This window comes from Phacochoerus africanus, chromosome 1 (genome assembly GCF_016906955.1).
Source record: "Phacochoerus africanus isolate WHEZ1 chromosome 1, ROS_Pafr_v1, whole genome shotgun sequence".
Lineage (NCBI taxonomy): Eukaryota > Metazoa > Chordata > Mammalia > Artiodactyla > Suidae > Phacochoerus > Phacochoerus africanus.
The window spans coordinates 84,089,729-84,103,307 of NC_062544.1; the positions used below are offsets into that span (position 1 = coordinate 84,089,729).

The 13,579-nt window shown below is 46.7% G+C and overlaps 1 protein-coding gene across 1 annotated transcript in view; it reads right to left on the reverse strand.

Annotated features, from left to right (window-relative positions):
• RFTN1 (raftlin, lipid raft linker 1) overlaps positions 1 to 13,579 on the reverse strand; it is a 220,424-nt gene that overhangs the window by 193,468 nt on the left and 13,377 nt on the right. The window contains exon 2 of the mRNA XM_047768875.1: positions 7,902 to 8,054. Within this exon, the coding sequence (XP_047624831.1) occupies positions 7,902 to 8,046 (145 nt within the window). The 5' untranslated portion in view covers positions 8,047 to 8,054. The remainder of the gene's footprint in view (positions 1 to 7,901; positions 8,055 to 13,579) is intronic.

A 13,579-nucleotide genomic window follows, 5' to 3' on the forward strand; every position in this document is an offset into this window, starting at 1 on the left:
CTGTCTGTTGAGGCAACTTCCTCATCTGAAAAAAAAAAAAGAAAAAAAAAAGAAAAGAAAAGCTACCTTCCCTCTGGCTCTCTGGACTGCTTGGATGATGGAGTGAGAGCGTCATGTGAAAAGGTTTTAAAACAGAGCATCCACCTGTATAGACACCATGCCAGCCAGCCAGCTGCCCAGCAAACTCACTTCCTCCTCCACCCTCCCCGCCTCACTCCCTCCCCTGCCAGTCAGTCCCTGACACCACTTCCTGATCTCTCATGACCCCGCCCACTTCCCTGGTCCCTAAGGCCACCCCTTCAGCTGAGGCTACCTCCTCACTCCTTGCCTAATTATTGCAATGGCTTCCAAATGCTTTCCTTCCCCCCCCCCTTTTTTTTTTTTTTGCTTTTTAGGGCTGCACTTGCAGCATATGGAAGTTCCCAGGCCAGGGGATCGAATCAGAACTATAGCTGCCGGCCATAGCCACAGCCACAGCAACACAGGATCCAAAGCGAATATGTGACCTACACCTCAGCTCACGGCAGCACCAGATCTCTGATCCACTGAGCAAAGCCAGTGATCAAACCCGCATCCTCATGGATACTAGTCGGATTCGTTTCCACCGAGCCACAACAGGAACTCCTCCCCTAGTTTTGTTTTTGGCAGCACCTGTGGCATGGTAAAGTTCCTGGGCCAGGGAGCAAACCCACATCCCAGCAATGACCCAAGACAGCAGCGACAACATCAGGTCCTTAACCCATCAAGCCACCAGGGAACTCTATCCTCTCTCCTAGTTTTATCCCTACCATCCTTTTTTACTCTAAACCCAGAGCAGGCTTTCCAAAATACCAATTTGATCACATCACCTACCCTCTTCCCACCTTTAAGGCCTTCAGGGCTCTTTAGAGAGCCTAGACTCCTTAGTTTAAGGCCTAAGACCTTTAGTCATCTGGCCCCAACTTACTTTTCCCAAAGGCCACACTCTAACGAACTTGAACCACATACAGCTTTCCATTTATGCCATGTTGTCTCTGTGTTCTGGCCCCTCCCACAGGTTGACCCCTTTTCCTGAAAAGATCACCTCTTCCCACCCTCATTCTCCTACCTGGCTAACTCCAAATCCATCTGTCCTTGACGCACATACCATCCACCAGACTGTGGGCCACGACATCCCCTCTGTCACCATCACTCTCACATCAAGTACCACAGTCACATGGTTCTTCACCTGTAAGATTTTACTTTTTCCATTTTTTTGAAGTTTTATTGAAGTATAGTTGATTTACAATGTTGTGATAATTTCTGCTGTACAAAAAAGCAATTCAGTTATACACACATTCATTCTTTTTCAGATTCTTTTCCCACATAGATTATCACAGAATTTTGGGTAGAGTTCCCTGTGCTCTACAGCAGGCCCCCCTGGCCAGTCATTCCATATACCTCAGAGTGCATATGCCAATCCCAAGCCCTCAGTCCATCCCTCCCCTTCTATCTGTCCTCTTTGGCAACCATAAGTTTGTATGAAATCTTGAATTTTTTTTTCTTTTGCTTTTTAGGGCTGCACTGCTGGCATGTGGAAGTTCCCAAGCTAGGTGTCGAATTGGAGCTGCAGCTGCCACCCTACCCTACAGCCACAGCAACACAGGAACTGAGCTGCGTCTGTGACCTACCAAATCCTTAACTCACTGAGTGGGCCAGGGATTGAACCCGAGTCCTTGTGGATACTAGTCGGGTTCGTTACCACTGAGCCACAGCAGGAACTCCTGAAACCTTAAATTTTATTTCATGTTTTCACCTGTAAGATGTTGAAACGATGTAGACCAGTGGGCTAGACCAGTGCTATGGACTGAACTGTGTCCCTTCAACATTCAAATGTTGAAGCCCCAAACTTCTGTGTGACTATATTTGGAGTCAGGAAGCAACGAAGGTTAAATGAGGTCATTTATGAAGGTTAAAGGAGGTGCTCTACTCCGGTAAGACTAATGTCCTTATAAGAGGAGACCTGAGAGGGATCACTCTGCATCTCTCTTAGACGTGTGCAGATACAGCAAGAAGGCGGCCGTCTGCAAGCCAGGAGGAGACCTCTCACCAGAACCCGACCAGGCTTGCCCTCTGATCTTTGACTTCTGGCTTCCAGATGTGTAAGAAAATAAATATGTGTGGTTTAAGCCACGTGGTCTGGAGCATTCTGTGATGGCAGCTGAGCTGAGACAGAGAGAGCACGCGTGTTGTCTGGTTCACCCTTATGTCCTCAGGACAAGACATCGGGCTCTGAAAGACTACCACAGTCAGTAAATATCTGTGGAATCAGTGAATTACCATCCTGTGGTCCCTAGTGAACCCAAGGCCCAAGGTCCATAATAAAAATGGTACATTAATCTGCATTTGAGATGCAGAACCAGACCTGGGACGGAGTTATCAGAGCAGCACTGCCCAACAGAACTTCCGCAATGGTGAAAGTGTTCTCCATCTGCAACACCCAACATGGGAGCCTCCAGCCACACGTGGTTGTGGAGCACTTGAAGTGTGGCCAGAGGAGGATCTGAATTTTAAATTTTATTTGCTTTAAGTCATTCATTATATTCAACAGCCATGTGGCTTGTGGCTCCTGTCCTGGACAGTGCAGGATGACACAGTTCCAGCAAGGCTCATGCCCTGGGCGCTGACTTCATCCTACAGATTGCTGACTATGCCAGCTGCCTCTGCACCAAACACATATAAAAATACAGTGGATTCTCATGGAGCTGACACAGGTACCTTTCAAGTGGCGTCAGAGTGGCCTGGCACAGAGAAGCTGGCAAAATGCACACATAAAGGGGATAATGAGGCACCGTTTTGCAGAAATTGTGATGCTTTATGGGCCTCCGTCTGCGATGAAACTCATCAAAGGGCAGGTTCATCCCTCGGTGACCAGAGTTAATTGAAAATTTAAGGCCCAATCAAATCCCCCAGCATTGAGATTTTTGGCAGCTTATGGGCTCCACTGTGAGTTTCCTGCTGCTTTTCACCTCTGCCAGCCCCACAAGCCAGGCTGCATGTTCCAATATCATCCTCCACAGCACCGAGCTCCAAGCAAGGGACAAGTAAAACCGTGTTGACTCTGATCTTGGTTTCTTTTTAAAATGCACGTGGTCCCCTCCCTGCCTAGGCCAGCAGGTGGAAGTAAGCCAACACCCTTGTCCCAACTCAAAAGTTATTAAAGAATCAGATGAGCACCTTCTCTACGAAAAATAAGCATATCAAGTGCTCCTCCAAAAGCTCCTATGGTCAAAACCATATGGCAAAAGAATGTTCTTATGCCCCTCATGGTATGTTACATGGTAACACAAGTTTTCTAGCCTATTTGTCTGGCACCTTGTAGTTTCTAAGGCACAAGGGTTTTGATGCCCAAGAAATCCAGGTTCAAACTCTGCCCCAGTCACTTCCTAGCACTGAAATTTTAGAAAAGTTACTTAACTTCTCTGAGCATCCATTTCCTCTTCTGCAGAAAAGGGATGAGTAAACCCATACACCTCACTGGGTTACTATAACAATAAGATGACATAAGAAGCCACACAAAGATGGATGGTTACAGCAACCTAATTTGTAATAGCCAAAAACTGGAAATGACCCAAATGTCCATCAGAGGTGAGAGGAAAAACACACCGTGGTAAAGCCATGCAATAGAATAGTACTCAGTGAAAACCAGGAATGACACACCAAACAGAAATGAATCTCTAAATAAGTAAGCCAAGTGGAAAAAGGCCAGACTACATACTGATTCCATTTAAAGAAAATTTTAGAAAATAAAAGTGAAGGAAAGTAAATCACTGTCTGGGGACAGAGGGTTGGGAAAAAAAGGAGAGACTCCAAAGGACACTTTTGGGGTGATGGAAACATCCTGCCTCTTGACGAGGGAATGGTTTCAGAGATACAAACATTTTCAATCTGCTTGGTGTAGGGTGATTAAGTCATACTTCAGTGCAGTTGAAAAGTTTAAAAAAAAAAAAAACAACATCATCAGGGATCTAAAGTCCCATCCTAGGGCACATAGTAGGGTCTCAGCAAATGCTGGCTCTGTTCTGGAGCAGTATTAAATGATCTCATAAAAACTTCTGGAAAAGAAACTTGAGAAGCTGCCGAGGAAACCTGTCAACAGATGTAACATTGACTTTGAAGGTTTACTTGAACCCAACTATTCCTGACACGCTGTTCTCAGCCAGGAAGCATGAACAAGAGAGATGAACAGAAAGACGGGCAAGGCTTGGTCCTTGCCCTCAAGGAAACACCAATGAGTTTACTATACAATGGAATAAGTGTCATAAGGAAGGTGCTGACAAACCAGAGCTGTGCAGAAAAGAGTCATTCTGATGGGATGAATGTCCAGAAAGGACAATTCCAGGTGGGAGGGATTCTGGCAACATGGCAAGCCCTGTGCAGGGAGGCTGAGAGGGTGGGTCCTGGCGGGGGCAGCTGGCAAGGCCCAGGATCCAGGCACACAGTCCCCCACAGACGAATGAGGGGGTCCCGAAGAGCCTGAGTGCCAGCCGGAACCTCCCCGGCATTTATCCAAGGACCTAGTCAAAGGGCTCCATACAATCAGATTTGTGCTTTACACCAGCAGGTTCCATCTAGAGGACAATGTGGCAATTTATCAAGAGTCTCAACATCCATATCTTTCAACTGGATCATTCCTGAGCAAAGAATCAGAAATCCACACAAAGATTTATGTATGACATCGCTTATCACAACACTATTTATAACCGTCCAAAGCCCAAAATAACTTAAACGTCCAATAAAAGGGGACCCTAAATAGATTACAGTACTCTGCATGAATAAAGCATCTACAGCCATTATATCATATTTTCTGAATGTATGGAATGACAGGGTGTGTGTTTCATGATATAATGTTAAGTTGCAAAAAAAAAAAAAAAAAAAGCAGGGAGTTCCCGTCGTGGCGCAGGGGTTAACGAATCCGACTAGGAACCATGAGGTTGCGGGTTCGGTCCCTGCCCTTGCTCAGTGGGTTAACGATCCGGCGTTGCCATGAGCTGTGGTGTAGGTTGCAGACGTGGCTCGGATCCCGCGTTGCTGTGGCTCTGGCGTAGGCCAGTGGCTACAGCTCCGATTCGACCCCTAGCCTGGGAACCTCCATATGCCGCGGGAGCGGCCCAAAGAAATAGCAAAAAGACAAAAAAAAAAAAAAAAAAAGCAGGATTATACAAAGATATATATGGAATATTCACTCATAAACATTCATGATCTCCTATGTGCACTGTTCTAAGCACAAGCAGAGGATAAAAGAGATATAATTTCACTCCTTAGAAGGAATTCCATCTTTTGGTGAAGGAAGGCAGACGGCAAATAAAGTAACAAATAACAATACACAAAATATATGGCATGTTGACAGCAGGGAGTGCTGTAGAGAAAATCAGAGGGGGAAAAGGATTAGGGGTCAGGGGAGGTAGAAATTTTAATTAGGTAGTCAGGAGTTCCCGTCGTGGCACAGCAGAAACAAATCCGACTGGGAACCATGAGGTTGCGGGTTCAATGCCTGGCCTCGCTCAGTGGGTTAAGGATATGGCTCTGATTATACCCCTAGCCTGGGAAACCTCCATGTGCCGTGGGTGTGGCCCTTAAAAAAAAAGGACAAAAGCCATAAATAAATAAATAAATAAATAAATAAATAAATAGGTAGTTAGGAAGATTTCCCAGAGAAGGAGGTAAGGGTTTGAACCAAGGGTATATCTGGGAGGACTTCCAGGCAGAGGCAACAGGTGGTGAAAAGGCCCTGAGGAGGCCTTGGTGGGGGTGGGGGGTGAAGAGGCAGAACACACAGGACAAAGAGCAGGACAATGAAGCAGAGGGAGGCTGGTGCCATTGGCAGGGGAGCTTTGAGCAAAGGAGTGATGTGATGCAGGGAGCTGCTAAGGGGAAGAAGCAAAGGGATCAGCGATGATTTTCCCAGTGTTCTCCTAACTTTTCATAATGGACATATGCACACTTTATAATCAGAAAATAAAAGGTAATTCAACCAGAGAAAGCAGTGTAGATACTATGAATGGAGCACAGAGCAGCAGAAGAACAAATAAGGAGGTCAGGGAAGTGGTTCAGATGGTGAGGCATGCAGCAGTGGCAGGCAGGGGGCACGTGGAAGTTACTATTAAGGCAAAAATCACTCCTTTTAGCAATAAAAGAAATACAACCATGATGCAAAAAAAAAATGTGGACAAGAACTCCCTCATCATATCATTAACCTAACAATCGTTATTTAACATCGTGTTGTATTTTCTTTCCATCTTTTTTCCTCTGCATGATTTGGGTTTTTTGGGGGTTTTTTTTGTTTGTTTTTTGTCTTTTAGGGCCACACCAGCATCATATGGAGGTTCCCAGGCTAGGAGTCGAATAGGAGCTATAGCTGCCGGCCTACATCACAGCCACAGAAACTTGAGATCCAAGCCGGGTCTTCGGCCTATACCACAGTTCATGGCAATGCCAGATCCTTAACCCACTGAGCAAGGCCAGGGATTGAACCCGAGTCCTCATGGATACTAGTCAGATTTTTTTCCACTGAGCCAGGACAGGAACTCCACATGCTTTGGATTTTTTTCTTAACCATTCTACAAGGCTCAGAATACTGAAAGCGCTCAAATACTTGCTGAACAAATACTGATGACAAAATGCTCTGTGTTCAGATTTGTCCATGTTACATCAGCTACATCACAAGCATGAAGCATCACAAGCAGAAGTACTTTTAAGAGGCTTGGGTGATGGAATGGAAATTGTGGGGCATGGCCAGGATGACTAAGGTGTCAAGCCGGGCCCTTTAAGAGGATGATGATGGGGACCTTATTCACCAAGGACACCAGCAGGAAGCAGTCTGCTGAGGAGGAGGCTGGGCCCAGTCTGGGGGACTTGCGGGGTGCACAAGATGTACCTGTCCAGCTGCCCATCCCTCTGGGGGCTCAGCATGGAGGGGGTCAGGCAGAGGCGGTGGAGTGTGGGGGAGGAGAGAGAGTGATACAGCACCCAATGCCAGCCAGACTTCGCTCTAGACCTTGACACGGGGGCCCTCTCCGCATCCTTGGTGCTGCCCTGGGAGGCAGGTCTGCCTAGTGACTCACCCAGGAATTCAAACCCACCACAAGGAGGGCTTTTCCCATGGTTTCTCTTTTCTCTTATTAGAAGCTTAAAATATCCACAGAAGCCCAAGGAGAAAGTGTCTGAAGAAGCCCTCATTAAGGAACACCTGGTTTAGGCTCACAACTTCCAGGAACCCCCCCTCCACCTCCTCCAACAAAGACTACTGTCTTCCTTTTCCAAAACCACAGTTTACATGTTTCCAACTTGCAATTATAGCCTGTTGAGTTTTCTCACATGTACGAGTCACCTCTCCCAGCAGGTAGGAAGTTTCTGGAAACCAGGGCATAGGGCACGACTGTCCCCCAGCACGACCCACCTCTCTGCACACAGTTGGCACTCAGCAAATGTTTGGGATGAAAACACTGACCCTCACTTGCCAGCTGCACCGGGGCAACTGGGACGCTGGGGTGAGGCAGGGTCAAGCCCGGTGCTCGAGCAGTCTGGAAAGACGCCAGTGGACAAGGGGCAGGGGATCTGGGTGGACCGTCAAATGGTCCTTGGCATGCCATGGGAATCTGCAAACAAGTGTGCCCGTGGGCCAAGATCAACCCACCCACTTGTACTATCTGGCTCACACCTGGTTTTAATTTATCACAATTGAGTTGCTGGCTTTCAAAAAGCAAAAGATTTCGCCTAAAAATCTGGCTTTCTGAGAGCTGTCCCTTCTCGACAGGCCCACCCTTTTCAGTGCCCCCTCCCTACCCAGCCTCCCCACCCGCGCCCCCCAGTGTCTCCTAGGCAGACCCCTCCAGCACTGATTGGGCCGCAGCCCCGGCTGAGGACCCTGCCCCCAGCCTCACCAGCATTCAGGGTGGTGAAATCCAGGAAGCGGTACTCATAGGACACATCTATCTTGGTTTCCACCTGAGGCCTCTTCAGTGTCGAGTAGATATTTCCAGGCCGTTTGTCATCACGTTTCTCCAACTTGTTCAGTCCGCAACCCATTTCAGCAGCTGTCAGCAAAAGAAGAAAAGGGGGGATGATTTTTTTTTTCCTGACATGTCGCTTTTAAACATTATAGTATAAAAGACCCCATCATTTCCCTGAGGAATACACAGAGGACCCCAGCCTTGCTGAAATCTAGAGCACAATGTAATCCATGACCTGTAGGTCAGAGGCTCTAGGCTCAGCACTCAGGCTGGCTTCTCTTGCTGATAAGATATCATTACCAGCCAGTCTGTGATTTTGAAATGACACCAAAAACATACCTGTTTTATATCATTTTTCCCCTATCTAAGGCAGATAATACCTCAGAGTGCCTTCGTTCCACTGTAATCTGTATACATGATTAAAAAATGGGCTCTAATAAGCAATACAGTGCATCACGGTGTCAGCCCATCTGAAAAAACCCAGACAGGCATCACTTCGCGGGGCTTGCTAAGAGGAGATAATAAGTTGTCATTACAATTTCCAAACTCCAGAGTCCTTTCTCTCCTCCATAGTAACTATTTAGACCAGAATTTACATTCATAGAAATACCTCTCAAAGTAGATGGCAGTATTTTTATGGGCCGTGTCTAAAAGTCTCCCTTTATTCCCTTTTAGACGAAGCCACAGAAACAGAATACACCTCCACATTCTTAAAAGTCATTTTATTTTTATCAATTTTTTTTTTGTCTTTTCTAGGGCCGCACCCATGGTATATGGAGGTTCCCAGGCTAGGGGTCGAATCGGAGCTGTAGTCTCCAGCCTACGCCAGAGCCACAGCAACGCGGGATCTGAGCCAAGTCTGCAACCTACACCATAGCTCACGGCAACGTCAGATCCTTAATCCACCGAGTGCGGCCAGGGATCTAACCTGCAACTTCACAGTTCCTAGTCGGATTCGTTAACCACTGAGCCACGACAGGAACTCCTCTTAAAAGTCATTTTAGACTAAAATGAAAACTTGCTGAATTCGAAGGGCAGGGCTGGAGAAACTGGCCCTAACAGGAATCCATGTGTGTTAGAGTAAAGATCTGTGGCTTAAGTTTGGAAAGAAAACAGAGAAATGTTAAAACAATGTGCATGTGAGAATGGGCTGAGCTTACATCTTCCAGGGGTTTAAAAACAATGAATGGCCTCTGTTTACTTAGGCAGAATGACATTCACCAAACGGCTTTTTATCCACTCCCCAGACTTGAGCAGGAGATGTTTTCCTTTTGTGACTGAGCCTGGCCAATACTTCCCTCCTCTCCAGGGGCACTGGTGCTGCCATCAGAACATAATTCACACAAATATTAATTGGCCAAGAATATCACCAACAGAAACGTGGTGGCCACTTCCTTTTAGAGATAAGAATTTCCTTTGGCTCGATCCCTTCACGAGGTACCCGGCTTCCTATGGCAATTTGGCAAGCTCCAGGAAAAAAACAAAACTGAACCTCACAAACGCAAGGAGGCCCAAGAGGGAGGGAAGTGGAGAAGGCTGGGGGAGCCACAGCCAGGCTCTACTTTTCAGTAATTAAAAAAAGTCTGGAAGGATGGATGAGAACAGGAAGGCTTACTTATGCCTTAATAAGGGAACATTAGTGTCCAAAGGGCCAGAGCAGACGTGATTTATGTGCAAGCTGCATGAACTGATTACTTGTAAAATACTCTGCAGTTCTGCAGATATAATAGCTGATATGTATAGAGGCTGCATATTTAACTGCTAAAAAAGCAAGCCGGCTGGCATCTGCTGGAACACAGCAGAAGTGGACAGGGAGGCCCCTAAGTGCTGGAGGACAGGTAGTCCAGTGAGATGAGTACTATCGCCACCAGTACAGAACTGGAAATAACCCAAAGGCTTACCAGTCACTCACTCATCTTCCTCCTTATGAAGGAGTAAGTGTTTGGGGACCTCCAAGGAAAAACTCCTTCCTTAAAAACCTTCCCATTTTGCTATCTTATTAGGTAAATTCTAGCATTAGAGGAGTTCCTGTTGTGGCTCAGAAGGTTAAGAACCCGGATAGTATCCATGAGGATGTGGGTTCAATCCCTGGCCCTGCTCAATGGGTTGAGGATCTGGCATTGCTATGAGCTGTGGTGTAGGTCAAAGACATGGCTCGGATCCCACATTGCTGTGGCTGTGGTGTAGGCCAGCAGCTGTAGCTCCAACTTGACCCCTAGCCTGGGAACTTCCATATGTCACAGGTGCGGTCCTAAAAAAACCCCAAAAAACTAGCATTAGAGATTCACTCCTCTGATAAGAGCCTCCCTCAGCATTGCCTTTGAAATGACAAATATATCCCAGGGAAGGGCAATAAACCAAGCTCCCAGTAGCCACTAACACTTTAGTATGATTTAATTTCTTCTCTCAAGGACAGGCTCCTTGACATTAGAAAAAAAAGGAGGAGAAAGTTACCAGGACGAGGAAGAATGACTCAGACAAATTTGAAGAGGGGGGAGGTGTGCCAAGAAATATTAGAGAAACTACCAATTCAGAATTTTGAATTTAAGGTTTTAATCAGACTATCCAGAACTTGAGGTCTCTGCCCAAGTCTACCTCAAAGGGCACTGTGCTTGTCTCACAGGACACAATGAGGCTTTGCACAAATCACCTATGTAATCAGACATAATACCAGCCAAAGGTACCAGCCAGGAGCATAATTATAATATCAATGAATCCTTGAGGTCTCAAACTTTAGGGATTCGTTTCTTTGAGGTGCACGCAACCCTGCTTAAGTAACTGCTTCTGCAGCACAGCTCTCTCTGGGAAAGGCGACCCATTCACTGGTAATGTGAAGCCATTGCCAGTCACCAAAAGCTTAGTTTGAATGTGTTGCTCTTTCTAGTTCGTGTTAGGGCCCTACCTTACTTGCTACTGGGTCACCTGATTCCTCCTCGTTCCTTCCTGCATTCTTCCACCAACCCCGCCCCTTGTCAAAACAGGAAAGACATATCACTCCAAAACTATCTATTATAGTCCCTACTATGTTCAAACAAGTCACAAAATCTAGTTTATAAACAGAAAGGAGGCATTCCCATCGTGGCTCAGCAGTTAACGAACCAGACTAGCATCCATGAAGACACAGGTTCGATCCCTGGCCTCACTCAGTGTGTTAAGGATCTGGCATTGCTGAGAGCTGTGGTGTAGGTGACAGATGCGGCTCGGATCGTGTGTTGCTATGACTGTGGCTGTGGCGGCTACAGCTCAGATTCAACTCCCAGCCTGGGAACCTCCATGTGTAACCTCTTTAGGTAGGGCCCTAAAGAGACAAAAAGACAAAAAAAAATAAATAAAATTTAAAAAATAAAAGGAAGGGAAACTAAGATAGAACAGTGATATAATGTTAGAATATGCTGTCTATATTTTGTAAACTTGTTTCCTACGCCAGGTTCCCAAACCCTGCTCGCACTGAACCCCACAAGAAGCTGAGGCAAGGGCTGGATACGAGCCTTCAAGGGCAGTGAAAGGCAGAGGGAGAAGGAAGAGTGAAGGGCACAGCCTCGCCAAATGCAGGCAGATGGTGCTCGGCGTGGCTACATACCCCGCTCACAGACATTCAGGGAGTGTCTCAGTGGAAGCATGGCAAGCAGGGGTTAAGGGTAAGGGAGGAGGTAAAAGGTCAGTGAGATGGTTTTTAAATGTGGCTCCTTAAATCCTCAGGCTTTTGTGCCATCAAGAGGTGGGGCCTGTGTCACCACCCCTGAATCTGGGCTCCATGACTTCTCCCCGTAGAAAGTGTCAAAATGACACAGTGCCCATTTCTGGACCCGAGCCTTAAGAAACTGGATGCTCTCAGCTACTGCCTGACTCCTGGAACCCAGCCACCATGTCATGAGGAAGCTCAAGCAGCTCAAAGAGAGGCCCATGTGGGGAGGAACCCACTGCCAGCAGCAACTTGCCAGGTATTGTGCCAGGGAGCTGCCCTGGAAGGTGAGCCTCTGCCTCCACCAAGCTGCCAACACCACGTGGTGCAGAGACGAGCTATTTCCACCAAGACTTGACAAATCGGCAGACTCCAGGGAAAAATACACCATTGTTTTAAGCCTCATGTTTCATCATGCAACTGGCAACCTACACACCAAGTTTGCTCCAAATGACCATGGCCAGCTGCCTCCAGCCGAGCACCAGTAAGAAGGGCCTGTATAGTGAAGGGCCTACTTTAGCCATTTACCCTGAGAGGCGTTTCCAGTTTGGGTTGATTCTATTTTTTTTTTTTTTTTTTTTTTTTTTGCTTTTTAGGGCTGCCCCCATGGCATATGGAAGTTCCCAGGCTGAGGTCAAATCAGAGCTGTAGCTGCCAGCCTATACCACAGCCACAGCAATGCCAGATCCGAACCATGTCTTCAACCTACACCACAGCTCACAGCAACGCTGGATCCTTAACCCACTGAGCAAGGCCAGGGATCAAACCTGCACCCTCACAGATACTAGTCGGATTTGTTTTTGCTGCACAACAACAGGAACTCCCTTGAGCGGATTCTAAATCAAGTGGCTAAAAACATTCCCGCAGAGGTTTTTCTGTGGACATAGGTTTTCACTTCTCTGGGGTAATTCCTAGGGGTGGGATTCGTGGGTTGTACAGTAGGTGCAGGGTCTTGTTAATGAATAACACACTCAGGGTGGTCAGCTGCTGACCCCAAGAGGCATAGTGGATGGTGAGACCCTCTGAGAGACCATGCATTAGCCCCTCCACTTCCTGCTCCCCTTGGGGTATCAGCTTACCGGTGGGATCTTGACCAGCCGTGCTACTCATAGCCATCTCTCTTTCACTGCTGTGTGTTTTGGCAAAGGACATTTGCTAAAAATCCCCTGGGTGTGATGATATTTTTCCAGTACTTTGCTATGGTCCATGCAACCCCTATAGCTCTGCTCCTCCAAATTCCTACTGTCACTTCACATTGACCCCTAACGGAAACTGGGTCTCTTGTTTTACATGTGCGTTGATGGTTGAATCGGCTTTGATGATTTGACAGTCATGCAGGAGGATGTTTTTCTTCTTTTATGTCTTTATCTTCCCAAAAGATATCCCTGCACCCATGTGTATGGGTCTCTCTAGCATCAAGGCACCAAGAAGAACCATCCAAGAGGTCTTCAAAGGTAGAAAGAGAGAACTTTCCCCACTCCTATGGTGAGACAGTGGGGAAAGAGCCAAAATATCCTTACAGTTTGAGCAGAAACTAGCTAAATGTCATTAGGAACTGGAGGCTGACTAGGGAGGAAATAAGGTGATCACAGGAGGGTTCTGAGAGCCACCAACAAGAAGAGGACATTAGCATTGCAAATGATGAGGAAGCAAAGATCCCTCAAATGGTGACATCCTGGAAAATCAATTCTTTGTGAATTAAATCTAGAAGGAGGTGTGTCTTTGGTATCTGAGGAACCAGCTTCCTGAAGGAACTGTTGGCTCCATGAGGGAAGGGATGTATGTTTCAAGGTCATTCATTATTCAACACACATTTATTACGGGCTGCATTGAGCCACACCCTCAATTAGGAAATACATAAATGGAAAGAGAAGGCTCTGTCCTCAAGGAAATCACAGGTGACAATGAACAGATACAGATGATGCAG